Source organism: Oreochromis niloticus, linkage group LG12 (assembly GCF_001858045.2).
Source record: "Oreochromis niloticus isolate F11D_XX linkage group LG12, O_niloticus_UMD_NMBU, whole genome shotgun sequence".
NCBI lineage: Eukaryota > Metazoa > Chordata > Actinopteri > Cichliformes > Cichlidae > Oreochromis > Oreochromis niloticus.
Genome location: NC_031977.2, coordinates 13964513 through 13991462, shown reverse-complemented (window position 1 = coordinate 13991462; position 26950 = coordinate 13964513). Strand labels below are relative to the sequence as shown.

The following is a 26950-nucleotide window of genomic DNA, read 5'->3' as shown; positions in this document are numbered from 1 at the left end:
AACACTCCCAATAAGATGGATAAGAGATGGGTACCAAACCCCTCTGGAGGCCAGAGGCAGACTCAATCGCGAGGCTAACTGGAAAGGCATCAGTCAGAGCTTACTATTGAGGAGGGAGGACGAAAAGACAGACCGTGTCTAGACCACGAGGAGAGATGCAAGCTTGATGCAGCAGCAGTCAGGAGTTCCCCAGGGTGACAGGCAGGGGTGAGGCTTGGGAGAGGTGAGGCAGAGGAGTTGGGCTGCACAAAGATACAGATAAATGCCAGGTGCTAGTCAACTCTGGAGATGGAGCAGGCACCAAGATAGTAGACCTGACTGAAATTAGGCTAGCACATCACCTCCTAAAATGCTTCTTGGCAGACTCGGGTCTGCTGGGTCAATTGTGGCCAAAAACAGAGGACCCAACTGCAGGGCAGAGAAACCAGATGCAAAATTCAAAATCCTTATCACGGTTTCACTCCAGGATCAAAATTTCAAGCACAAATTAGATTGTTTGTCAAATACCATTTATTTCCTCTATCCATGTTAGAATTACTTTATTAATATTACTACATACAGGTTCTTTTTGTATTGAAATATGCTATACAAAATGAAATCAAATCAGACATGACTCTTGTCAAGGTGAGCAGTACAAAGATCATTTGAAAAGCCAAAATTTTGGCCTAGTCTCCATCATATCAATAGTTAGAGAAGTAAGAAGAAATACAGTTAATAGGTTAATAGAAGACAAAAGCTTGTAAAAAGAACAGGTTTAAAAAAAACAAAAAAACAAAACAAGTCCAGTACACAAATTAAAAGTAAAAAAAGAAAAGCATGATTGACTTGTTTTCATAACAGACCATGACAAATGATGGTTCTGATCTAGAGTCGTTTTCTTCTTCTCAACCTGTAACTAATCAGACCTGAAGGTTTACAGTAGCACCCTTTAGCTTATTGGTTTATTTAATTTACTAACAAATTCTGATCCATCTTTCTAAATACAGGCTCAAGTACAACGCAGATACTGGGGGGGACAAAAAACAAATACACAAACAAAAAAACAAAACAGGAGGGAGCCATTCGTGACATGCAGCTGCACGTTGACATTGGCTTGTCTGGGCACTGAAAGAGAGCTCATCTTGCCTCACTTTTGGTTTGCATGAACATCTCATGCAAACCAAAAGGAAAAACTAGCCGTGTTCATCAAGTTCACCATTCCTGATTGGCTCTAGTGGTTTAACTCTGCCGTCACAGTAATTACAGTATTGTCAGAAAAAAAAAAAGAGAAAAAAAAATGACAGAAAGATCTGATCAAGATACACCAGAGATTTGTAGCTATACACATTATGTAACTTGACCTCTTCAGACCCAAAGGCAGGAAATAAAACACTGTCAACACTGAGCTTCGTGACGACTACTACACATAGGCAAATGGGTAAAATCCAAAAAAACAAAACAAAAAGGTAGATGGCATTTTGTCGACAGACTTGCCCAGCATTTAATTTCGTCAAGAAGAATCGATTTCATCAACTACGGTGTAGCTATACTGATCTTATACCAACAATACTTCAAGTCAAACTCTGATGTAAGCACTGTTCCAGTGTGAGGAAATAACCCACACTTCCCTGTTTAACAATGTACAGCCCCTGGCCTTTAAACCAGCTAGATACAATAAGCTGCTGACGGAGCCTCGTCTTGTGCTGTATCTGTGTAGACTGTACCACTTTAAAACTAAACAGAAGTGGAGGATTCACACAACTAACGAAGCTTTGGAGATGGTTCTAGACATGATTTGTAAAAGTACACTTCCTTGTATTCCTAAATCTCTGCAATGTATCATACTACACATTTGGCAACACCGACACAGAGGGGTAATATGTCAGTTTGTCTTGTACAGTTCTTCAGTGACAGCTGATACGTGCAATATTAAGTAGAATATTCAAAAATATATAAGAAACAGTACTCAAAAAAAAGAAAAAAGAAGAAGAGGAATTCATGGTGACTGCAGTGTGTCGGACCAAATCTGACCGTCGAGTCAGACTGAGTTCAGTTGAATTTGAGTGAGTCTGGTCCAGTACAGTTTGTAGAAAGTTTCTCTGTGGACCATGTCCTTCACAAAAGGCAGCAAAAATGTGGCACATACACACACAGTCATACATGGCATGTACACATGGTATGTTGCCTGTGCACATGTCTGCTTCCCCTTTCATTCACACACAGAATTTCACACAATGTGCAATTTTCAACATGATAAAAAGAAAATCTTTAAAAAAAAAAAAGAAAAAAAAAGATGAGTACTTCTAACTTCACAGCTGCAGCATGTGGAGTGGACGGTGTGGGCAAGCCCAATTTATGAGGAGTCAACCATCAAAATGTTGGTACAACACACAACTTCTACTTGAATTAGAATAAAATGTTGTACCCCTCGTTCATCATTCAGCTTCTCCTTAAATCTGGGGCGGTGTTCTCTTCTTCCCTCTCCACCCCTTTTCCCCCCAGCTCCTTTACAAGTTGACTAGCTCGTGTGCAACAAACTGCTTCAGTCTCTCCAGGTACTGTCCATAGAGCTCCACGTCATTGTGGCCGGCCCCTTCTACCCAGAGCGGCTCCACTGGGCGCTGACAGCGTTCATATAGTGCCAGCCCATGGGAGAAATCAATGACCTCGTCTTCTGTACCGTGGATCACGAGTACTGGTGATGTTACCTTGGAAATCTTGTCGATGCTTTGGAGAGGGAGAAAAAGAAAAAGAAAGAGGAAACATGTCAGAAATAGGGAAGTATTTAAAAAAAAAAAAAAAAAAAAAAAAAGGGAAACAGATGCTTAGTTAATGTTCTTGCTACTGAAAGTATTCTCTAAATGAATGAATTAAAACAATTAATTAAATGAAAAAAAAAAGAAAAAAAAAAAAAAAGGAGCACAGCTAGTTTCCTGATTTTACACCAGGGGGAGCTATTGAATATCTGCTTTTTTTTTAGGACTCTCCTGGGTGCTTAACTGGGAAGAGAAGTGGGAGGAAGAAAAAAACAAAAAAAACCCAAAAAACATAAAACTCACTTCCTGAATTGCTGTCTTATAAATAAATCCAGTTTTCTCCTTGGTACATTTATTCATACAGTGCTGCGTTATTAAATGCATGTGAGGCCGCAGCCCTTTAAGTGAATACTGTGTGGCAGATTTAGCCTGACTTCCACATATGCCATCTGTCCGTACGGTCCACTCACTTTGGGAAGGCATCAAAGCAGTACGTCTTCTTGGTGTCAGGGAAAGCCACTCTCATGCCAGAGGTGAGCGGGGAGTGGAGGATGACTGCAGCAGTCTCATAGCGAGAAGCCAGGTCTACAGAGGGCACGGTGCCAATGCTCTGACCATACACGATCACATTCTCTGGACGGATGCCATACCTACAAGGAGGACAAACAGTACAGGAACATCACCCTCTGCTTATCATGAATAGGATATTTACACTACCAGTAGCTAGATACATTTGGATACATTTTGTGTGCTCATCCAGACACTGGCAGGCATCCAGTTGGGCCTTCAGTTAATTACACAAAGCAGCTTAGCTGGCAAAACAAAAAGAGCAAATGCTTTATTTTGGAATACACTAGTTGGTGTTAAAGGTCATTTTCTTGAAGTGCTTTTTACAAATCAGAAAATAAATGCGTTCAACCTGCCAGTTGGCTCTGGTTGTGCGCCCCCCCCCATGCTGCTCCACAAGCAAAAAACCAACAACAAAAAAAAAACAACGAAACAAAACAAAAAAACAAAACCACCTGTTTTGCAAATGAGGCTTACTCATACACTGTTATCAGTAAAAACATCATGTCAGGGACTCTATGATTACAGTGACTCCTAAAACAAGCACACCAAGATGTGATAAAGCTATAGCTGAATAAGTCTGTCTTTCTGCTGCTTTCAAGGCAGCTTAAAAAGAGGACCACCCCTAGTGTCTTGTGATTCAGAAGGGGGGTGGGGGGTGAGAGCAAAAGAAGCTGAAATGGAGCAAAAGAGACAGTGATACTGTATTTAGGCTGAGGGAGAAATGAATATAGGGGGGGGGAGACATTCCACAGCTGATTACAGAGAACGTGACCCACTCTGCTGACGACCTGAAAACTAGTCTGAGAACACTGCATTGCTGTCTCCTCCGCTGCACTGCTGGATTATGCACAGTAAAGTCACAACAAGACAAATAAAGCTCTACTCTAGTATTAAAATTAGGGACTTCAAATGAACACTAACATTAGAGCCTTAGCTCTGCAGCACTCCTATAATACACTGATGACTACATGAACACCAAAGTCTGGCAGCGCTCTAAAACGCTGTGATGGATTATCATACTTACACCCTTTGCAAGAGAACAACCTGCAATAATGTAGGGTTGCTGCTATTCAAGGTAACAGACTTTAAGTGCAGGGTGATGTATTAAATATGGAAATGTACACAGGCACAGCAAAGTCTAGCTTGGAGACAGTCACGAGCAGCAATATAGGAACTGTTTATTATTGGTATCAGCTGGCCTTTACCCAGTATAAATAGGGGTGAAAAGATTGGCACTGCATGGGAAAAGCATTAGCAAAGGCTGATGCTACAGTATTAACAGCACCAGCAACTCGACTGTCAGCTGACTGAAATGTACACAATTCGAGGAATGAAAGCCTATCTTGGTTATACAACACAATATAGCTGCTTAGGTAGCAGACGAATTCTAAGGACAAGAACAAAATGTCAAGTCTTTTTCCAAAACTGTAGAAGAATGACAGTGCCCTTTCTGATGTGACAGCTTCTTTTATAAAAAAAAAAAAAAAAAAAATGCCTGAAATGGAACTCAAACATAGTTTGAAAATTGTTAAATTTGACTAATGGTTTATTAAACCAAAATAACTCTCACTATAATCAAACTGCCGTCCCCCCTCCCCATAGTCCTACTACAGAATTGCCTGATTATGAGAATTTTTGGCAACAACTTCTGTTATTTGTGGCATGTTACTTTTCTTCTTCTTTTTTTAAAATTTGAAGCTAAAGGGGAAAAAAAAGAAAGAAAACTGTGTAAGGCAGTTAAAAATCTGAAAACCCATCATTCAGTTGGACTGCTGAGAAACCTCCAAGGGCAATGGCCATTTAATCGGGGCTTCTGGTGTAGCCAGCAAATAACTGGGCCATGACTTCTTGTTCCGTCCTTCAGTCACTGTCTGTAAATGGGATGGCCATGGTTTCAAGATTGAATTACACCAAATGCAATTTCTCTTTTACTCTTGACACCAACTGTGTACCTGCTTACAGCCAAAGCCCACTCAAAAATGATTAGTCACTACAACTCTGACTACAAAAAGAAATCAGACAGCAAACAAGAATCATTTCCACATATAAAATGGAGTTTAACTTTTCAAAAAAAAAAAAAAAAAAAAAGTTGGGGCAGCATCACCTCCTCTTAGAACAACTCTATAGGCATCTGGGAACTGAGGAGAACAGTTGCTTTGGTTTAAAGAGCAAAATGTCTATACAAATCTGTGTACACTGTTCAGCATTAATGGTGCACTCACAGATGTGAAAGCTACCCTTGCTATGTATCCTAATGCTACCACATACGATCATGCATACAGGTTTATGAACCCAATGATCCTATAACAGCTATCAATGGGCAAAAGGGCAGGGAACACCCTGGAAGAGCCTACCACAGAGCCAACACAGACAGAGGTAGCATTCATGCTCACAATTACTCACATGGTAACATTTATAATCACCAGTTATCCCAGCATATACCTCTTTGGACTTTGGAAGGAAGCCAGTGTACCTCGGGAGGGCCCATGCAAACAGGGTGAACACATGCAAACTCTGCACAAAAAGCCCTCACACCAGGAAGCAGGAACGTCTTGCTGTGAAGTGACAATGTTAAACACTGGCCAGGTTTAGGAACCTTAAAAGGTGATTACTACATTGACTGTTCCCTTGTCTTTTTATTTAGTTGTCCCAGCCAGCAACATACTCCACTGCATTTCAGCTTGCTCCATGCTTCCGAGTTACACACATCCCCCAAACCTTCAATTTAGTCCCTTGACACAAATCTATTATGCATCATGTCCTCCCTCGTTCCCCTATTGTGTGTCTCACTCCCTCTTGACCACCCACCTCTTGCGCATTGAAGACCAAAAATACCCTCCTTCCACAGCCGTCACAAACATATGCTCAGGAAGTCCTGCGCATATGTACTGCAATTTTTAACAGATTAGAGTACCATCTGCACTACAGCAGGGGAATTCTTCATTGAAATGCTCAATGATCCATTATTACGCTTTGTGTACAAGTACATAAGGGTGATGTGGACTGAAGACAGTGAAAGTAAATTAAATCTATTAGTATGTGAGGACATTAAGAACAGTTTGTTCTCTTCACCGCACATGGAAACAGTCAGGTGAGCAATCAAACTCCACCCAGATTACTTCATAGATAAAGCAGGCTTTTGTCTCCAGGCAACCGGTGGTATTTAAAGGTAAGAAAAGCAAACAAAAAGCAACGAGCTGCCTTCCTCATGTTTTGATGCATGCGGGTGTTGGGGAATTTCTCCCCTCCATTCAATTTCCAAGAAGATGGATACAGCTTACAACCTGGATCAATAAGATGATTGATGAGGAAGTGAGTTTATCCTGTTTGTTTTTATTGGCCACAGTGTGGGAACACCTCGGTCTGAAAGCTCAGGCATTGGTTGCTAGGCTACCACTCAATATTAGACTAGTAGGATTGACTGCTGGCATGCCTTCACCTCCGAGGCAAAAGAAAACGATACAGTGCCACATCATGTTTAAACACACAAACACAGCAAGGAATTGGACTAAAGGCCTTCATCAACTAGTCGCCCTCTTTTGGCACTCAAAATATATGTTGATTTCACAGCAGGGTTTCATCCCTTCTATACGAATCTTTTTCATCCATCCATTAAGCACACTCCTAGTATGATACTAGAGGATGTGAGTGTACAACCCTGCTGACTCACATCATGTCATCCACTCCCAGCTCAGGTGAAAGGCGTGCCATATCCAGTGAGGCATGGGAGTGTTTTGGTGGCAAAGGCTGTGTATTTGTGCTTACACTGTCAGCAAAATGACGGGTGGCTGCTCTCTGTCATACGACTACAGTAAAGTGAAACCAGCCCACACGAGTAAGTGAATACTCAAGAGGAGGTGAATTTGCACATTGCTGAATCATAAAGTGAAAAAACATTGAATGACGCAAAAAAACAAAAAAGGAGAAAGTGTCAGGTTACAGTGTGTTCAAAATTCAGTCAGAAAAGAAAAACAGACCACTAGAGATGAGAGCTTGTCTCTTCTTAAAAGCTGGAAGCCTGATCTAACATGAGATACAAGCACGAGGTATGTAGGCAACCGACTAATGTGAGGCCATGCAGAGAGGCCTTTTGATGTGATAATGCCATCTAATCGATTCATGTTCAGCGAGGTCAAAAGGCTGAATTGTACCCTCCATCACATAGTCAGTCAATTATAAATCTGGCACAGCCCTCAAGATCAGGCAGAAAAAGCTGAGAGAAAGGCCAATATACTAGAGACCTTATTTAAACCAATCTGAAGATTCTGCATGCAAAGACTAAAATATTGATAAAACTGTAAAAGACTCCCTACAGACTTCTAATTTTTCTTCCCACAAATAATTGTTAAACTGCCAAATATAATTAAGTGAAAACCAAGGAAGTAGCCCTAAGTGTTGGAGAGACAAAAAAAAAAAAAAAAAAAAAAAAAAAAAAAAAAATCATAAGAGACAGTCATTTTATCTTTCTGTGGAAGAAAAAAAAAAACCCATAGCATTAATATGAAGTACAGTTACTTAGAATTGAATGTGATGTACTGCAGCACTGGCCTAAAAGCAGAACTGAGTCCTGACCTGATATGGCACAAGATAGCAAAAGGGTTTTGTTGACATTAGCCAAATACTACCATCCAAAACAAAGGAAGAGTGTTAATGTTAGATTTCTGATAGTGGGAATATTTACATAATGTGTATATAAAATGTAACAGGCAAATGAGCAGAGCTAAGGAGTGAATGACACGGTCAAGGCAATAAACCAAGAGATCCAGGGATCAAGTTAACCACAAATTTCAAATGGATGCACATCATTTGGTTTGGTTTAGCAAAAAAAACAGGAAAAAAAGAAGAAAAAAAAAAAAAAAAAAAAAAAAAAAAGCCTTGTGTGTGTAATGTTGTAAATTTTAAGACTGATTTGTGAACAACAAATGTGATCCAATCAGCTAGACAGCACAGTAAGTGGTCAGGTTTGCTCCAAATTTGATTTCAGTCAGGAGTGGGGTTGTAACCAGCTGGGGGGGAAAAGAAAAAAAAAAAAAAAAAAAAAAAAAAAAAAGGTCACTAGCATTTCATCAAAATGTTGTTGTTTTTTTAAAATTTGGGTTACATTTACTCAAGCAAAAATAAGACATTTGTTTAAAAAAAAAAACCCCACAACACACAACTCTTAAAATAAAAAACATCATTGATTTCTGTGAAATAAGGTTAGGTTACTTTTAATCTACGCAGGAGAAGTGTGCTTTAGTGCATAGTCACCCCCCAAAGGCATGTGCAAAGCAAGAAAAAACCCTGGCATGACCACATTCCTACTCCCACACGGTGAAACGTCATCCAACTCTAACTCTTCCTGCTAAACCAATAAAACTTGAGGGAGACCTACATGTAGGTGCAGTGATGTTAGAGTCACAATGGAAAGAATAAAAGCTTAATCAGAAGAATTGCTTCATGTGACTTGGGACACACCGTGTTGACAAGTCAGCCAACTTTGCCCAACTAATGAGCACTAAGATCAGAGATAGAGGTAATGCACTTTGATACTAGGTCCATCTGATGTTATTATCAAGATACACATTAAATGCCACCTGTGCCGGTGACAAGGAAGCAGCCACACACACACACACACACACACACACACACACACACACACCTGTTTTGCCTTGTATGTAGAGAGTGGATTTTCTAAGGATCACATTCTAAAGCTAAATTGTAAACCTCTAAATTACCTCAATGTCTCATGACCAGTTCTTAAATGCTGGCCACCGCTGACCACCAATGCTTTCTCACACACTGACCAACAGCCCATTATTAGGACAGACAGATTACAAATGCACACATTTGTAATAAAACACCGATGTGAAACACAGGACTGAAAAAACAAGTCCTCTAACCTCGTTCAACTTGTCTTTGTTGCAAGAGCCATGGGTTATGTAGTTTAATTCTACTGTGGGACTGCTAACCATGTGACTACAAAGCACGAGATATGCAGTCAACCCCCAAGGTTAGGCCTTGGGGGGGGGGGGGGGGGACTAATTCCTTGTTCCTTAAAGGCTCTCATCTGATCTTGAAGACATTTCTTCCAAATAGACCTTCAAAACCATGAGAACCTCTAACGCCAATGCCCTCCTTCCATTATCATACCTGATCGTAGCAAGCAGAGTATAGAAGTTTAAGTGGCCTGAAGGTCTTAAATATGGAGCTGAATGAGTCTTGTTAGCTTTTAAGCACCAGGTCAGTCAGCTAATGACAACATGTTGCCTTTGCATGTTATAGCTACAGTCCAAGCAGTTTTACCAGTGTAAACTACAATGCTTGTATTACAGTAAAGAGGGGGAAAAAAAGAACACTAGAAACAATATCTGATGTTCTCAGTGGATTCAGTGATTAAATTCAATCACATGTCACTGCAATCTTTTTTCAAATCAGACATGACAAACAGCCCATTAGTAACAACATAACACTGCAGTAAAATGGAGATTAACAAAATTATTGAAAACAATATTGAAATATTAATCTCTCTCTTAATTCTTATTTTTAAACAAGTTAATAAAAACATGATATTTAGGTGGAGCTTTTGCCCGTATCCATAGAAAGGCATCAGCTATTTTGATTTAGAGGAGTGGTTAGTGATGTAAAGAAAGCAGAAAGCAGCAGAAGCTCAGGACAAGCAATCAGGTCATTCCAGCAGTGTGGTTTTGAACAGGTGATGAGAAAAGAAAACAATCGAGCCTATACCTACAGACATGTGACTTTTAACCACCAGAAAAGCAGGTTCTTTTTCGTCTTTACAGCAGTGGCTTGCTTCTTAAATGCAAAAGCCTTATCATCAATTTTCTAGTTAAACTCTGTAGCTTCCTTATATAAGAGGTCCTTATTTACAGAAGCCCAGTCATTAGATTCTGTGAAAGTGCTTGGGGAGGTTCACATCAAAAGTCAGCAGCTAATAAACCGTAAGATTTTGTTGCCAGTGGCTCTTAGCAGTGTTATCAGCACTTTAAAGCTCTGCAGTGCCAAAACCTTCATTTACTACAGAAAGAACATACACCCACACTAGCAATAACACAGGAGGAACACTCCACACTTAAAGGACAGCTTTTTTCCCTTTATAGAAAAAAAAAAAAAAAAGGCTGATCTCCATCAATTTGTCTCATCTCTACCAGCATTTTTAGCACTTCTGAAATCTCCCCATCTGCTCTCTTAGTCATTTGTCTTCCAACAGGAAATATACAGACAAGCAGTCTTATTGGATGAAATTTTATCTTCCTCGTCACCCAAAACAAGAAGTCACAGATATAATGGACATAGTACTTACACACACCCACACGCTCCACATTCTGTTTCATGGCAGCAGGTGAGTTGATGTTTGCTTTCTTGCTTCTACCCTGCATGTATAGGTAGAGCTGCAACTAAATGTTATTTTCATTTTTAATTCATTTTCCCCCAACACGTTCCAGCTAGCTGTTATGTAAAATATCAGGAACACAGTGAAAGAGGTATACCACAGATTCCCCAGATCAAAGATTTACCTTCATCCACTTCCCCCAAAATATCTTAGGAGCAAGAACTAACAAGTATTTTGCGCTTTGATTCAATAATCTGAAAAGCGACTGATGAATTCTCTGTTTACGTTTCAGCTCTACTTGTGTTTTGTTTGTGGGTTTTCAGTACAGGGACTCTACTGGCAAACCCACTTTAAGCACAATGTGGTGACACAAAGGACAAAAGAAGGAGATGACGAGATGGTCGGAGACAATAAGCAGACGTCCTTAAACACAAATGGAAGGAAGTGAAGGCCACAGGGTTAGACAAACTGATAAGCACTGCTTACATGTAAGACGACCTTATCTGGGGGAAGGAACTGAAGCTGAACAAGAGTTCACACCTGCAGTAACAAACTATTCATGAGCATGAGGGCCAGATACAAGTGATTTAGAGGATGAGTTCTTTATACAGAGTGTTTTATAAATCATTTACTAAGAAGTTTGATTCTTTAAAAATAACTATCGAAGTGTGATAGAATAAGACTTCAACTGCAAACTGAATTCCTCCTGGGTGATGTGCACTTTGAAACCACAATGAGACAACAGGAAGCCCTGAACAAGTAGGTTTTCATCAACTGGGAAAACATAAATACCAGTTTCCAATCAGCAGAGGCTTAAAAATCAGCCAATAATTAGTTGCCTGTACAAACATGTAGCAGAGCAACCACTCACACCTACATATTATTGGAGGAGGGGGCGCAGCGTAATCACAGAAACCACGTTTCTTCGCCTACAAGAACATCTTGTCATCCCCACTAAGCCATTCCTCATCTTCCCTCATGATTTTGTGAAGTTCTGTTAAGTAGTCATCCCTCCGCCCAGCACCTTCAGAAGTTCACATCTTCTCATTTTTGCCCTTTTCCATCTAAATCATCATTTATTTTACTAATCCTCATCATTTAACACTTTCTAAAATGCCCCCATATTTCTACAGCATGCCAGAAACACAGGCTGACACTGTTGTTATTCATAACATCCCCGCTAGCAATACAAAGCTGTCAACCAAGACATAAACAGGGACCTGCTATTAATATGACTAATAAGGCTTTAAATATTACCACCACACACACTGTGGAGGATTTCTTTTTTATAACCATTTTCCTTACAGTTTTTCTGTGTTATGTCACTTCCCTTTCCCCTTCAGATACTCTAATTAAAAAAAAAAAAAAAAAAAAAAATTATCAATCATTTCAAGTACTGTGGGAACTTTACTTTTTTTCCCCTAAAGTTCATCGGGTTTAACTCCTTCTTGTTTGTCATGAGTCATCTAAACGGCCATTTAGGTTCATTTCTCCATGCTATCGTGCTGTCACATCCTATCACTAATAAACAGGTTTTGAGTGACTGCAGGAGTCTTGTGCATTCACAAATAAGTCTCTTACAGGATTCTGCATACTGCTCAGTTGTGTTAATATCAAGTCATTTTATATTACTTATCCATGCATTATAACGCTTCATTACCGTGATCGGAGCGCCTGCCAGGCAGCATCTACATCAGCGTACAGGTTCTTCTCTGAGGGTTTCCCAGAGCTGGCCCCATAACCAGAGTAGTCGTAGGAAAAAACGTTGCAGTTGATCCGTGAACCGAGGCCAATGTAGAAGCTGCTCATCTGGCCCAAGTCCACTGCATTACCGTGGGAGAATAACAGAGTATACCGGGCGCTGGGTGAGCAGCGGACAAACATGCAGGCAATGCGGTTCCCTCTTGAGGTGCGTGTCATGAAACACTCGACGGCCTCCTTCTCACGGGCCGAGTATTGCCAGTCGGCACGCTCGGAGAGGTGCAGCGTCCATCGACTGCCACTGTCATCACACATGAGGCTGTAGGTCGGCTCAGGGGGTAGGAAGGCCAGCTTTGAGGCGATCTTGCTGGGGCACGGTGGACAGCAGAACAGGCAACATAGCTCACTGAGCGATAAGTGGTTCATCCTCAAAGTGCTGCAACAGAGAGAACCAAAATGATTAAAATAGAAATATCCCATAGTGAGGAAGAAAACAGACCACACCGATATGCCAATGCATCCCACAAGAAAGATGCTACAAAAGCAAATCTCTGCCAGAGTGTTTTGAAATTAGGTTTTTCTACATAAACAACTGTCTCTGTTAAGCAAAGCAGGGGATTTCTTGGACAAGGGGCTAGAGCCAGGCTGCTGTCATTTTTTACATTTTATTATTATTACACTAAATCTCTCTCTCCAAAATGCAGAGCTCTCTCGAGACAGGATTTTAAAGGGAGATGACCCTAGCCAAGTGATTTTTCTCTCCCTGTCTACCCTGAGGCTTCACAGTCACTCAGAGAGAATTAACTTGAAAGGCTTTTTTGTCTCTCCCTGCACCTGGACCCCTACCTTAGGTTACCTCTTAAGATATTCTAGCTACTATGAAACTGCAGCAGTGATGTCAGCACAGCTCCTTTTTGGTGAAACATAAGGCAGCTGGTCAAAATGTCCTCCAGGACATTTTGAGGCAAATCTCCAATTTATCTTAGCCAGTCATGCTGCTTTGTAATGGGACTCTTTAACCAAGCAGGGAAAAAATGCTCACTAATATCAGATTATGACAATGTGTTATATAGATTGCCTTTCCTTTGGCGATAGCTCCTCTGACCAGCTCAGCACTTAGCAGCTTCATAGAGGGACATTTCTGGCTGATATATTCATAAATCTTGCAATTGATTTGCTTGGATCAGTCTAAAGAAACGACGCTAAATAGCTGCTGTAAATCACTTGTTTAATCTTACTCACACGCTGCCGATTTTTTAACTCGGCAGTGTTAAAAACTTGATACTTGGGTAAATACACGTCTGTGGCAGGGATGACTGAGGATGAGGATGACAATGGAGCCTATTTGCTTCCCACATTCCCACCACAAAGTCCATAATCTTCCAAGCAGAGGCTAAAAGGAGCCCCGCGGCGATTTACTGTAAAATGGTGGTGGATGTAGCAATGTGTTCACAGAGATTACAGTTACACCAGGCTATTGGTGAGGGTTTCGTTTCTAGCAGCTACAATTAGCTTCAAAGTATGGTTTACCAAGTGTATATGTGTTCCTAAGCAGAGAAACCTTACCTGGACGGCGGCTGGGGGTTTGTTTTGGTTTTCCTTCTGTGTTTAAAGGTGACAGTACTGGCAGACGTCACCGCAGTCTTGAGATATCTTCGCACCAAGCCAACTAACTTATCTTCTCGACACCTAGAGCTTGTCGAGGTTATCCTTGGCCAGATTATCCTCGGTTAGCGATGTCAGTTTGAGTGTGTATTATCCTTCTTTAATTAGTATTAGCTGGCAGCTTCGTCCTCCGGACCACACAGCCTTCTGAACCGTCGTTTCCTTTATTTTCCCTCCTTTCGGTTTTCTCAACATACGGTCCTGGACAATAACGACACCGACTCATTCGAAACGTTCAAGTTTCTAAAGCACAGCAATGAGGCTGATAGGAAAGATATCGGTTTAAAATTCACTCAAATCTAGCAAACGTGTCCGTGCAGCTTACCAAACAATTCACAGCAGTATCACCTGCCTCCGAAACATCACTGCTTTCGTTGTGAATATCGCCCGGCCCTGCTTGTTATCTTGGCTTGTGGAAAAAGAGGCGTTCATTGACAGCTCTGTGGACCAATGGGAAAAGAGGTCGACAAAACGACTCCTCCAATGATGTTGATGTTTATGGGCGGTCCTTCTAGACGCCGCAGTCTGAGGGTTTAAGTTTTTTAGGATTGACAACCAATCAGAAATTACTATTGGAAGGCATCGTCCAATCAGAGTCCACAAAGGTGTTTCTAGTTCTAGTCGGTGATGTCATTGACAAGTTATAATTTATTAAGTGTGTTTGTAAATGTAAAAAGAAATTCTGACTTTAAAAAAATAAATGCATGCATAAAATATACTGTTTATTAAAGTAACACATTTTTCTTTCCTTTTTTTTTTTTTTACGTAGTTCTCAATGACGTTTCATGACGCGTTCTTACTCCTTCCGGGTTAGTGCTCTCGCTCGGTGGCATGGTGCTTAGTTTGTGTATCTGTGTAACGTGTGTGGCTAAAAAGGTTTAATAAAATGAGTTCGCAGAGAGGTAATATATCTCGATCGCGGGGCCAGAAGCATCAAAACACAACTGCGTTTAAAAACGACAAGTACGGGGCGACTACACAAGTGAAGGTGTGTCCGATTCAGCTTTGCTGAGCTAAGAAGTTATTTAGCCTTGTATTGCATTTTGAATATTGGGCCATTCTATCCCTAATTGTCACATTTTTAGAACATTTTCGGATAGCCCATCTCAGATTTTGCCTAAAGGTTTCATGGTCCAAAGTTTGGACATGTGTGTGTGCTGTGAATTTTTTTTCTTCGTGTATCAAATACTTTCGAAGATATTTGAAAACTTGAGGTGTCCTACCATAAATTTAATTTTGAAAAGTATTCTGTGTGTTTAATTATTATTCGCATTATTGCGAAACACAATTATATCTAACAACTATTCAGAAATTACCTGAATAGTGTGAAGACTTCATTGTGAAGTTTTTATTAGCATTCTTAAATTAGTCTTGAATTTATTATTTTATTTTATTATTCTTCGTTTTTCTATGTTTTAACTAGCGAGTAGCTTCTGGTTCATTTTATGGTAAGAAAGTAAGAAAGGCTAGTGAAAGTTTCAGACTTTTATCTTTAAAATTCTTTGAGATACTCATGTGCCATGTCATTTTGCCATAGTGCAAAAAAAGAAAAATAAAGTTGTGTATGCATGTGAAGCTATAATTACACAGAAGCCATTATCTAAATTAACTATGCACCACAAAATTTGTAAGTAAATCATCGAACAGAATGGTGATTTGAGACAGAATGGTGTTATTGCTTAATTAATGCTCCCAATAAGTGTTAATTAAGGAAAGTTAGACCTTCATTGACAATATTCATTTATTTGTGAAAGGCTGAACCTGTACGGAGTTTGTACTTTTTTCTTCCTGTCATTTCTGCCAGTGATAAATTATTTCCTGTGAAAGCTGTTGTTTATAGCTCTTGTTTTGTTAAACACACATAATATTTGAACATCTCTATTGTCTTTGCTTCTCTAATCTCAATTGTAGAAGGCAAATTCAAAGATCCACGATGGGCTTTGTCAACACTGTAAGGGTGTTCTTGAGTGGAAAGTTAAGTACAACAAATACAAGCCTCTAACACAGCCTAGAAAATGGTAAGTATACTTAAGTATTGCAGACTTTCATTTCAGTACACAGGGCTAGGGGCAAATTCTTACAGCTGCTCATGAAAATGCACATCAAGTAACAACAAAGCAGTCGGTGAATTGAAGAGAGTCAGCATTAAGTTTATTTCAGTTTATCAGCTTCTTTTTTTACCCGTGCAAAAAACGAAACAACAACATGAACATCCTTTGCTTATTTCATATCGTACATGATTTTAGCCATCTCATTTTTTCATACTGGCAGACTTTGAAAATTACCCACTAAATATTTTATCTCCACTGCTTAGAATAATTTGCCCAAAACATACATGTATCGTTTTAAGTGGCAAGTTAAATACATTAGCCTAAATAATCTGTTGTTTTCTTTTTGCAGTGTCAAGTGCTCCCAAAAGACAATAAAAGATGCGTATCACATCATTTGTAAGCCCTGCTCTCTTCAGCTTGAGATCTGCTGCAAGTGTGGGAAGAAGGAGGAGATTGTTATTCTGTAAGAGGATAAGTTAGCATGTGTTTTGTTTTTATATAGATTAATGTACAAAGTATGAACTCACCCATCATTTCTTCATATTTTGCTTCCAAGGTGCCAGACTGTTTAAAGTGGTCTTGAGCAATAGTTCCCCAGGCTTTCAGAAAGTCTTTCAAAGTTTTTCTTTGAGCATTGGCTGCTTTGTTCACTCATTTCCAGTCCAGTCCTTGTACCTGAGCAATTTTCTGAGGATGTTTTTCTTTGTTAAGCCACTTAATACCTATGAATCATTCAAGCTAAAAAAAATGAAGGAAAAAAAAAAACGCATCTAACTCAAAGGAATAAACCAGTGTTACATCTCCATTTAACAGATATTCAACAAACAACAAATTGTATGTTTAGGCGTTTTGTTCCATTTCTTTAGCTGAAGCTTTGAAAATGCCAAAGATAACACTTTCAGCCAAAAAAAAAAAAAAAAACCCAAAATTTTGCATATGGTGTGCAGTGTGTCTTTAAGAAATTTGAGGAAATTGAACAAAAGAAGAAGTGCCAGGCCTAAAAACAAAAGCTATATCTACAGCAGATGAACAGTATCTAAAAATGATGTTCTTAAGAAATGGAAAAAAAAATCAGCAAAGATCTGACACAGGACCTGTGAGATGCATCTGTTGTGTTCACTGAAGCATCATTACAAATGCTCTCAGTGGAAGGGTGGCTGTCAAAAAGCCATTCTTAAGGAAGGAAGGAAAGGCTGAGGCACGCCACATTGCACAAAAACTGGCCTGAAAATTAGTGGCAACAGGTCTGATGGAGTGATGAAACCAAACTTGAAATTTTTGGTTCAAGTCATCGTCAGTATGTACAGAGGAATTCAGGAGAGAAGTACAACAGTGAGTGTAGACAGCCATCTGTAAAACACAGTGGAGGCTCTGTCATGATTTAGAGCTACATTTCAGCCAGTGGTGCCAGTGCAGTAAAAGCATATCTAAATAGAAAAACACAAAGTGAAACACTATGAGTCATGGATTAGTCCCCAAAGCCCGGACCTCAACGGTATGGAAGCAGTGTGGGATCATCTTGTCAGAGAAAAAAAACCAAAAGGCAGCTGACATCCAAAGAAGAGCTTTCAACTTTCAATGTCCTGACCAAATCTAATTTGATGACACCAGTTAATTTTTTTCCTTTCACACTGGCAACAAGTTTTTAAAATGAACATGAATTACATGAGTTTCTACATGTGTTAGATTCCTAAAGAGACGGGATAACGCCAAAGTGATTTAAACAAATATATTTTCATCTTTTATCATGGACAAGCATATACACATAACACCATAACTACTGTAAGTCTGCCACCTTGTGGACAATAAGATACATTATAGCCAGTACTTGACCCTGAACATCATTTCATGGGCTTCTCATATTTTTAAGCTTTGCTTTTGGCATCTAAATGTATATATAATTATATATTTAAAATTTCCTGTAGTTTTTTTAGTTACTGACTTTGTGACAACGCAATACTGAACGATTTGGATTTTGGTGCAAAGTTAAACAACAGTTCTTATATCTTTTTTCTTCACCGTGTAGGGCAAACTCACATCTGGAGCAAAAAGAGCAAGAAGTTGATGAACAGAGAAAGAAAGGATGTCGACGAAGGAAGAAAGACACGGATGGTTTGGACAGTGATGATGATTACGATGATGATGAAGATGACTTTGATGACTGTGAAGAGGAGGAAGATGAAGATTTAGACGAGGACTCTGCAGCAAAAAAGCCACAGAAAAAATCTGCCGTGCTGCCAGACCTGTCCCCAATCAATATTAAAGATTAAACACAATAAGAGTGTAACAAATAGGATTTTTTGGGCCAAAGTACAGTATCAGGTTTGTTGCAGAAGCTCTCTTAGATTAATATATGCCAATAAGCCGATGCTGCCTGCTTGATGCAGAGCATGAAAGAGGAAGTCAGGTGATGAAATGCACAAAAACTCCCAGATGACATCAGAGGGAACAATGTAATTTTTCTTTTTAACTGAGTCAGTGTTCTTTCTAAGGAATCTTTAGTTCTGCGAATTGTTTAAACTGCCATAAATAACTTTTTAGAGACTTGTATTTTGCAAACATTTAGCAATAAATCACACTGGTTATAATGTGTTTGCCGTGTTCAGCTTTATGGCGCTGCTGAGCAGTTAGTGCACCGAGAGATGTTCCTAATATTTTGGCTGTTGACGTTAATAGGTTTGGCTATCATAAACAGACTGAAATATATCCAAGACACACTGTATATGTTTTTAGTTAGGTATTATTGTAGTTTTTTATTTAATTTTCTTTTGTTTTATTTGTGTTTAAATATTAAAATCTTCAGAATATCATTGATTCTTCTACAGTGTACAATCACATAAATGTAATTCAGCAGTTTTTCCTCAGACTAACTTTAGAAACACTGAAAATCTTGATGTTGCTGAATTTGAAAGGAGGATATCTTGAACATTTTCATTACACTCTAAACTCACAAATTATGAAACGCTCTTGGTGTGAGGAAAGCTAGAACCTCTACTACACATTTTAACTTTTATCATATTCTATACAAATAGTAGCCTGTAACATTTAAAAGATACTCATTTGCCAAAACATAGTATGCCAAAAAGATACCTCTGTTACACCACCAACAACCTGAAATGTTGATATAAGGCAGAATGGTTGCATGCTTTTATATTGTCTGTGCCAAGTATCACCCTACTGTCTGAATGTTGCAGAAGAAATGAATCATCAAACCAGGGAACATTTCTCCAATCTTCTATTGTTCAATTTTGGCAGCCTTAAGCAATTTATATCCTCTGTGTCCTGTTTTTACAGGCACCCGGGGCCTGTTCTTCGTACCTCGCTTACTACATCCAAGATCAAATGACACATCCAAGATCAAATCATCGCGCTAACTTTGAGCTCGCTAATCCGGTTCTCCGAACACACCTGTTGTTGACGATTAGTATAGCTGGCTGAAGTAATCTGAGATCACTGGGTGGCTTAAAAGGGGCTACGCATCGATAGTAGAAACATTGATCGGCAACCCTGTGATTGGTCGGCGAAGATGTCGAAGGAGCGCGCGCAGTATCTCACGGCAGCAGAGCAAGAACTCTTGATTGAGGGATATCAGGAGTTTCAGAGTTTAATTAAAACGCAGGGGAACACTGCAAAGGCTGCAAAAGCAAGGAGAGAGGGCTGGCAGAAAGTTGCTGACAAATTAAACTCGTAAGTGATCCATGATATTACATTATATCATGTGATATTATATTATACCACAGTATATTATATTACATCATATCCTCTTTCACATTAGAGCCACAACAGGACCCACTAGAACATGGGAAAAAGTAAAAGTGTAATATACGAATATTCCACAGAATGGTAATATTTATCACTTATATTGCTTTTAGTCTATGACAAGAGACCCTGGAATAATCTGTTTGTTTATAACAGCAACCAAGAAAAGGGCAGAGCAAATAAAGACAGGTGGTGGTCCTGCACCCCCTCGTCACACCCCTTTTTGTACTGTGACATTTATTGACATTGTGGGTTTTTATGTGTGTAGTTTGAATAACACTCCATCACTTTTACCTGTTCCCATGCAAGGGGTGACTGAAGCATGCACAGTAAGTCGGGAGTAAGTATATACAGTACAGTAAGTATATATATATATATATATATATATATATATATATATATATATATATATATATAGATAGATATATATATATGTATATATATATATATATATATATATATATATATATATATATATATATATATATATATATAGAGGGAGAGAGAGAGAGAGAGAGAGAGGAAGAAAGTAAATAATACCCTCACGGGAGAATCGATATCTCTCTATGAGCACACCGTCGCGCCGAGCTAAAGGATCCTGTCTATCCCGCAATATACGCTAAATTCTGTAAACCCTCCTTATCAATCTTGCACCTTCCTTGCTCGCGTACAAACGGACAGGACATGGCTGCGACAGACTTCCCAAATCCACCTTCGCTTTTTTAGCCGTGGTCTCTCATCTTGATTGCACGTAGTAATTTACTATTACTACTCTAAAATATGAATTACATCTGACATGATCTACTACATGTAATAGAATGGTTAATAGTACATTTCCCTTTTTTTCGGAAATGACCTGTATGTATCTGTATGCAATCAATAAAAGAATCAAATACATTATCTTTAGTTACATTGATAATATTTATTTATGGAGAAACAGTGGAGAAATGTCGCTCTTGCTTTCATATAACTGCAGCGGACATACCTGAGTGGCCGCGATCTAATCCTGTTTACATAAAGTAAACCTGCTCCCGAGCAGGTTTACGCTTACGGATCTGTTGCTATGACAGCAAGTCCCAGATGAGCTTCGGAGAACCGAACGATCCAAGATCACGCGAAATCGTCAACATTCAAATCCGGCTAACTTACTTAGCGAGGTACGAAGAACGGGCCCCCGGATTAGCGAGCTCAAAGTTAGCGCGATGATTTGATCTTGGATGTGTCATTTGATCTTGGATGTAGTAAGCGAGGTACGAAGAACGGGCCCCTGTTTGTAACAAATTAGTGTGAATGCTTGTAAAAGCATTCACAGTATTGTTCTTCTAATCTTTATTATTATTATTTCATTTTCCGTACGTTTTTCGCCGTCTATCTCCTTCAAAACCGTTCAACTTAGAAAAACCATTCAAACACCATTAGATTCCTCTTCTTTTGGAATGGTGTGCTTCTATTTTTCTCATTTTTAACATTTATATTTTTAATTTTATTTAACTTTTTTCAACAAAAATTTCCCATGTATTTCAATGGGGAGACCCTTCAAATTCTCCTTCAACTCACTCATTTTCAAACTGTATCTACTTCCACATACGTTGACATAGAGCCACCATTCAAACTTTAAAACAAAGACAAGTCATTCAACTATTCAACTTGTATTTATCTTTTCAATATCTATTATACTTTTTCTTCAGTTCCAGTTTAAGTTTCATGATGTTTTTTCACCCGTTTCAGAGTTTATAATGGGTGTGTATGGGACGGAATGTTGGGGCTAGAGTGAGACAGCTCAACTGCTAGAGTGAGAGGAGCAAAAAAATTAATCTTAAAATCTTTTTTAAAACTGCTGCTGTGTCAGCAGCGTTTGCTCTACATGTATGATTTTACCCTCAAAACGTAGCCATCGCTGTCCTCTTTCATCCAATGTGTTTATTATTGTACTAGGTGTTATGGTTCTTTCATAAATGTCACCAATGCACAGCCTCCTCCCTCCAACTCTTCCATAGACTCTAATGTTAAGATGGCTCAGAAGGTTCGTTTGAAAATCAGAAGAGCATGGTGTCTTTCCACTGTCACCACCAATGTTCCCTCTAAGCTGCACACATGCGCAATTGCGCACTGCTGGCACGGTCTCTGCGCACAGAAAATCTGTGTTGCACACAAAAAAAATTAACCTGAATTGAAATTAAAATTAATACTTTAACAATTCTGTTTTGCAGTGTTAGTCAGTGAATGACTGCTCCCATATTGTATTAGAACGATGCCACCTTATCCCATAGTCCAGCCAATAATGCGATTTACATTCGTATATACGCAGCTAATCAACGTGGTTGACAGGCTATGACAGCGTCCTTATGTGCCGACACCGGTGTTTTAGCTGGCAAAGCGGCGTGGCTGATGTGGAGTGAAGCCATGTTAATGACAACGTGTACAACCATTGGAGATGTGAGCAGGACAGACGGAACAATTGACGGAAAAAGTGTGGACTTTATACCAGTTTTTAAATTGTGTTGATAGGCCACGTAAAACCAGAGTTGTGATAAAAAAAAATATGCAATGTTTGGTTTTCTTCCTGAATACTGTCGTTGTTTATATTTACTGCGGGAATAAACGGTAAAAACGGCGTTTTATAAGAAAAAAGGCTCGAAAGCCTGTGAGCAAAAACAAAACCCCCGCTCCCCCTTTCCTATTTGTCCAAAAATGTACCATGTCGACCAATCAAAAAATGATATGGCAACGTGGCATCTAGTTGTTAAGAAAGTTTTAGGAGTGACGGCGGTGCTTTGATATGTGAGAGATTTGCGACGTTTAGCACAAATCTTGTGTAGTTAGTGTGTAGTCAATAGTTTTGTTGTGTGTGTCAGAACAATGAGGCGAGTACTGAATGTTACAAGTGTTACAGGAGTGATACATCTGTTGTCAGGCCTGCAGGTATCGGGCTGTTGTTCTCCTTTATCTCATAGTGGACAGAAAATATTTTTTGGAGTGGCATCAGATTTGATGCAGAACAGCTGATTGTTCTGTAAATAGTTTGAAATGCTTATTTAAAAATGCCTTGGCTGCATTTTAAAAAAATAGCTGCAAAAATCTTTGTTGTTTGCCAAACTGAGTTACTTTTTTGAAGTAGTAACTATATAATTAATTGCCCAACATTGGTCATTATATACTATATTTTGCAGAGAGTTACAGGACTCTCTCCCAGACCACAGACTCATAATACAAGTCAGAGCTTTTTTTAAAAAAAGAAAGAAAGTTGTGTTTTCAAAATTGGAGTTCAAGTTATTTTTACTTCCAATAGTGTTAACATACTACACAGGTCAATGACTAGATTTTTTTTACATTTTCATTGTAAGTGGGCTAAAGCAGTTAATTAAAAGTAGTCTAACATAAATGTAAATGCTGTAATTTGATTATTTTAATAAACAATGTAACTTGGATGGATTAGATGCCGGCGCGACCGCAGTGCACACGTCTGATGTCGCTCACAGTGGTCCAAGGGATCGCTCAGGGAGTTTGTGTGTTCGCTCAGGCACGTGAAAAATTAGAGGGAACATTGGTCACCACGTCCACATAATAAACTCCACAGGCATGAAAACTGAGAATTCAGTAGACTAGACATTGCTGCCTCTCACGGTGAAAGAATTTTGTCAATACGACGTGTACTTTTCATTTGGGAAGGATTTGTTTCGGGCTGACTTCTCTGTTCATTTTAAGCAGCAAAAGTGAGGTGCATGTCTGTGTGCTATGGAGCCATTGGGTGCAGTCACTATAGCAACCAGGCTCACACCTGCCTGCCTAACGAGCTCTGTCTCACTGTGCCAAGATTCATCGTAGACTAGTCCACACGTACACGGGTATTTCTGAAAACGGAGATTTTTCGTTTTTAAAAAAAATCCCGTCCACACCTAAACACCAAAAACGAAGGAAAACGCTGCTAGGAACATGCCAAAGCAACAGGTGGCGATATATTCCTAACCGTGTAGAAATGTTGGCCAATCAGAAGTCTAGATCAGTGTTGCCAACTTAGCGACTTTGTCGCTATATTTAGCGAGTTTTCAGACCCCCTTAGCGACTTTTTTTCTAAAAAGCGACTAGCGACAAATCTGGCGACTTTTTCTGGTGTTATTGGAGATTTATTTATGACGACTTTTTGACGTGAAAGCGGGTATCGCTTTTACTCTCAACAAGCAGCGGGTGCTGCCGTGGGCACCTCGCCCGTACCAAAGCGCTCACAGGCGGAGGATAGTCCTCCCCCAGCTGCTATCAGGGCAGACTATGTTCACACCTATGCGTCCGAACTGCAAATGAATCGCGCATGAGCGAAGCCGCTGCTCCCGCACTGACTGTAACGCAGTCAGTTCTTCTTTTACTGTTATGCTGTTTTGTGGATCACGAGGTTTAAAACTACTTATAAACACACACTCACACAAAGTAACTCCACCAGAGTGCCTATTTCGGGTCTTTTTTGCCGGTCCAAGCCCGGATAAAGGAGCAGGGTTGGAATTCTGACTTTAAAAAAAACAATAATTGCTAAAAGAAATTTAATTTGTAGTTCTAAATAAACTAAATGCATTTAGGATGTTTTTTACTCACTTTATGTCTCTTCCACGATGTAATTGCTAAAATAAATTTAATTTGTAGTTCTAAATAAATTCTAAATGCATTTAGGACGTTTTTTACTCACTTTATGTCTCTTCCACAATGTTATTTCTCTCTCCAACAACGTAGGTTACAATTATATTAGCATGACCAATTATGCAAATTAGGCGATGATGTCATTTAGCGACTTCTGGCGACTTTTAGGACAGCCAATAGCGATTTTCCTTACTGAGGAGTTGGCAACACTGGTCTAGATGCCTGGGTGGGAAAGAGTAAACAAAGATGGCGCATAGAAGCAGAACTGAGTGCTATGTGTGGAGGGACAGTAACTGTGTGTGTATGTAAGCATTTAAACACTGCAGAGAGTAAAATTAACAGTAACAGTATTTTGTCTAAGTCCGCCATTGTAGAAATTAATTTCACCGAAACAATAACCTGGCGCACAGTGTAACGTCAAAAAATTCGCACACCTTTGAACCTGCGTTTTCTCCGTTTTCCTCGTCCACACGTAAACACAAAAACGGAGTCTTTGAAAATCTCCACCCAGGCAGGAATTTTTTAAAATCTCCGTTTTCAGTGACCGAAAACGCCGTTTAGGTATGGACGAAAGGTGCAAACGCATAGAAAAATCTCCGTTTTCAAAAATACCCGTACGTGAGGACGTAGCCTCAGTCAAGTGATGCAGTCATGTGACCAATTAAACTACAATGGCGGAGGGCATTATACAGCAGTTGTTTTGTTTGCGCTCAATTGTGACAGCCCTATTGAAGATTAATATCAGTTTGTACATGCTCCAGATAGCTTTTCTTCAAATTCTTTAATTCTCAATCGCTTTTGTAACTTTGTACTTTTGTGTTACTCGCAGCAACAACTCCACCTCATTGTTAGTCCATTTAAAAAAACTGGTTGCTTTTCCTCGACATTTTGCTGCGACGTTTCAAAGAGCCGGAAAGTAAATAAACGGCAGACAGAAATGAGGCAGGTCGAATCGTCTTGCGTTTCACGCATGCGCAGTGCTGGAACGTAAGCGTTTTCGGCCGTTTCAATGTGGACGCACAACTCTGTGAAAACGACTGAAAACGATAGTGTGGACACGGAGCGTTTTCAGACAAAAACGCCGTTTTCAAATTTATCCGGGCTAGTGTGGACGTAAGATCACAGGCTGTTCTATTGACATCACCAGTCCTCACACTTCAAAGCACAAAGCGTGTAATGTCATAGTAACGCATTCTGCGATAGGAGGTCATATATAGGAGTGAACCTGACATTCATACAGCGTGAACTGGCTGCCTGCCCTCACGTCTGCAGTGCTGCCGTCTCCTGTAACCCTGCATATTACCAAGGTTTGTTTTTCTTTCTTTTTATGATGTTCTTGTAGTTTGTGTCCTCAGGTTTTTGTCCTTGAGGTTTGAATATATATGTGTGTGTGTGTGTGTGTACATATGTATTATATATATATATATTTATATGTACATATATAAATATATATTTAATTTCCTCATGTGCTTGATAACCATTTTTTCTCTCTCTTTGTTTCTCTTCTGTTGTTGTTGTGAGTGTGTGTCTGTGTGAGTGATGGTATTTATTGTTTTGTGTCTTTCAAACAGTTGCCTTTCCCCACCTGTATCCAGTCATCACACTTCAAAGCACAAAGCGTGTGATGTCACAGTAACGCATTCTGTGATAGGAGGTCATATATAGGAGTGAACCTGACACTCACACAGCCTGAACTGGCTGCCTGTCCTCACGTCTGCAGTGCTGCCATCTCCTGTAACCCTGCATGTTTCTAAGGTTAGTTTTCTCCGTTTTTATGTTGTTCTTGAGCTTGACAATCACCTTTTCTCTCTCTCTTTCTTTCTCTTCTGCTGGTTTGAGTATGTGTGGCTGTGTCAGTGTTTGTGCATATTGTTTTGTCTGTTTCAAACAGCTGCCTATCCTCACCTGTGCAGTGCTGCTGTCTCCGGTTACCCTGAAAGTTTCTAAGGTTAATTTTCTCATTGTAGTTTTTGTCCTCAGATGAGGTGCTTGAAAAGCACTTTTTCTCTCTCTTTGTTTCTCTTCTGTTGTTGTGTGTGTCTGTGTGAGTGATGGTATTTATTGTTTTTTCTCTTTCACCCAGTTGCATATCCCCACCTGTATAGGAGTGAAATTGACGCTCACACACCCTGAACTGGCTACCTGTCCTCACCTGTGCAGTGCTACCGTCTCCTGTCACCCTGCATGTATCCAACTTTAGTTTTCTCCGTTTTTATGATGTTCTCGTAATTTTTATCCTCAGATGAGGTTTGAAGTGTCTGTGTGGTGCAGCTGGCCTGGTCTGTCTCTATACAGTCGAGGCTGCACCCACCTATAAAAAGGTGGAGGCTCACCAGGACATGCACACCTCACAAGTTCCTGGCTCTCTCGGCTCGGTTGAAGACGGGTTTCTTCGAGAAGGGGAGGGCAGTGAGGCACAGTCCCCCGCCCCCTGACGCCCCTCGCGATGCCCCTCCTTCTTCGACTAACCCGCTGCAGAGGAGCCGTGAGAGCCAGGAACTTGTGAGTTT

General features: G+C 39.8%; 2 protein-coding genes and 1 long non-coding RNA gene across 4 annotated transcripts; 2 read left to right on the top strand and 1 right to left on the bottom strand.

Annotated features, from left to right (window-relative positions):
* Positions 1 to 487: 487 nt before the first annotated feature.
* abhd17b (abhydrolase domain containing 17B, depalmitoylase) lies at positions 488 to 14462 on the bottom strand. The gene is made up of 5 exons (XM_003452678.5): positions 14330 to 14462; positions 13906 to 14205; positions 12299 to 12775; positions 3206 to 3385; positions 488 to 2706 (listed from the first exon to the last, which is right to left on the bottom strand). The coding sequence occupies exons 3-5, from the start codon at positions 12763 to 12765 to the stop codon at positions 2487 to 2489; spliced, it is 867 nt and encodes a 288-aa protein (XP_003452726.1). The 5' UTR covers positions 12766 to 12775; positions 13906 to 14205; positions 14330 to 14462; the 3' UTR covers positions 488 to 2486.
* A 332-nt stretch (positions 14463 to 14794) lies between these two features.
* On the top strand, positions 14795 to 19131 carry lg12h9orf85 (linkage group 12 C9orf85 homolog). The gene is made up of 4 exons (XM_003452677.5): positions 14795 to 14992; positions 15916 to 16022; positions 16405 to 16518; positions 18082 to 19131. Exons 1-4 carry the CDS (start codon positions 14891 to 14893, stop codon positions 18323 to 18325), a joined length of 567 nt encoding a protein of 188 aa, XP_003452725.1. The 5' UTR covers positions 14795 to 14890; the 3' UTR covers positions 18326 to 19131.
* Positions 19132 to 25470: 6339 nt separating this feature from the next.
* Positions 25471 to 26674, top strand: LOC102078247 (uncharacterized). Of its 2 annotated transcripts, XR_266824.4 has the most exons (4): positions 25471 to 25747; positions 26012 to 26195; positions 26332 to 26388; positions 26524 to 26674. It is a non-coding gene; the product is annotated as an uncharacterized LOC102078247 (long non-coding RNA). The 2 variants fall into 2 exon arrangements; XR_266823.4 differs by lacking the exon at positions 26332 to 26388.
* The last annotated feature ends 276 nt before the right edge of the window (positions 26675 to 26950 follow it).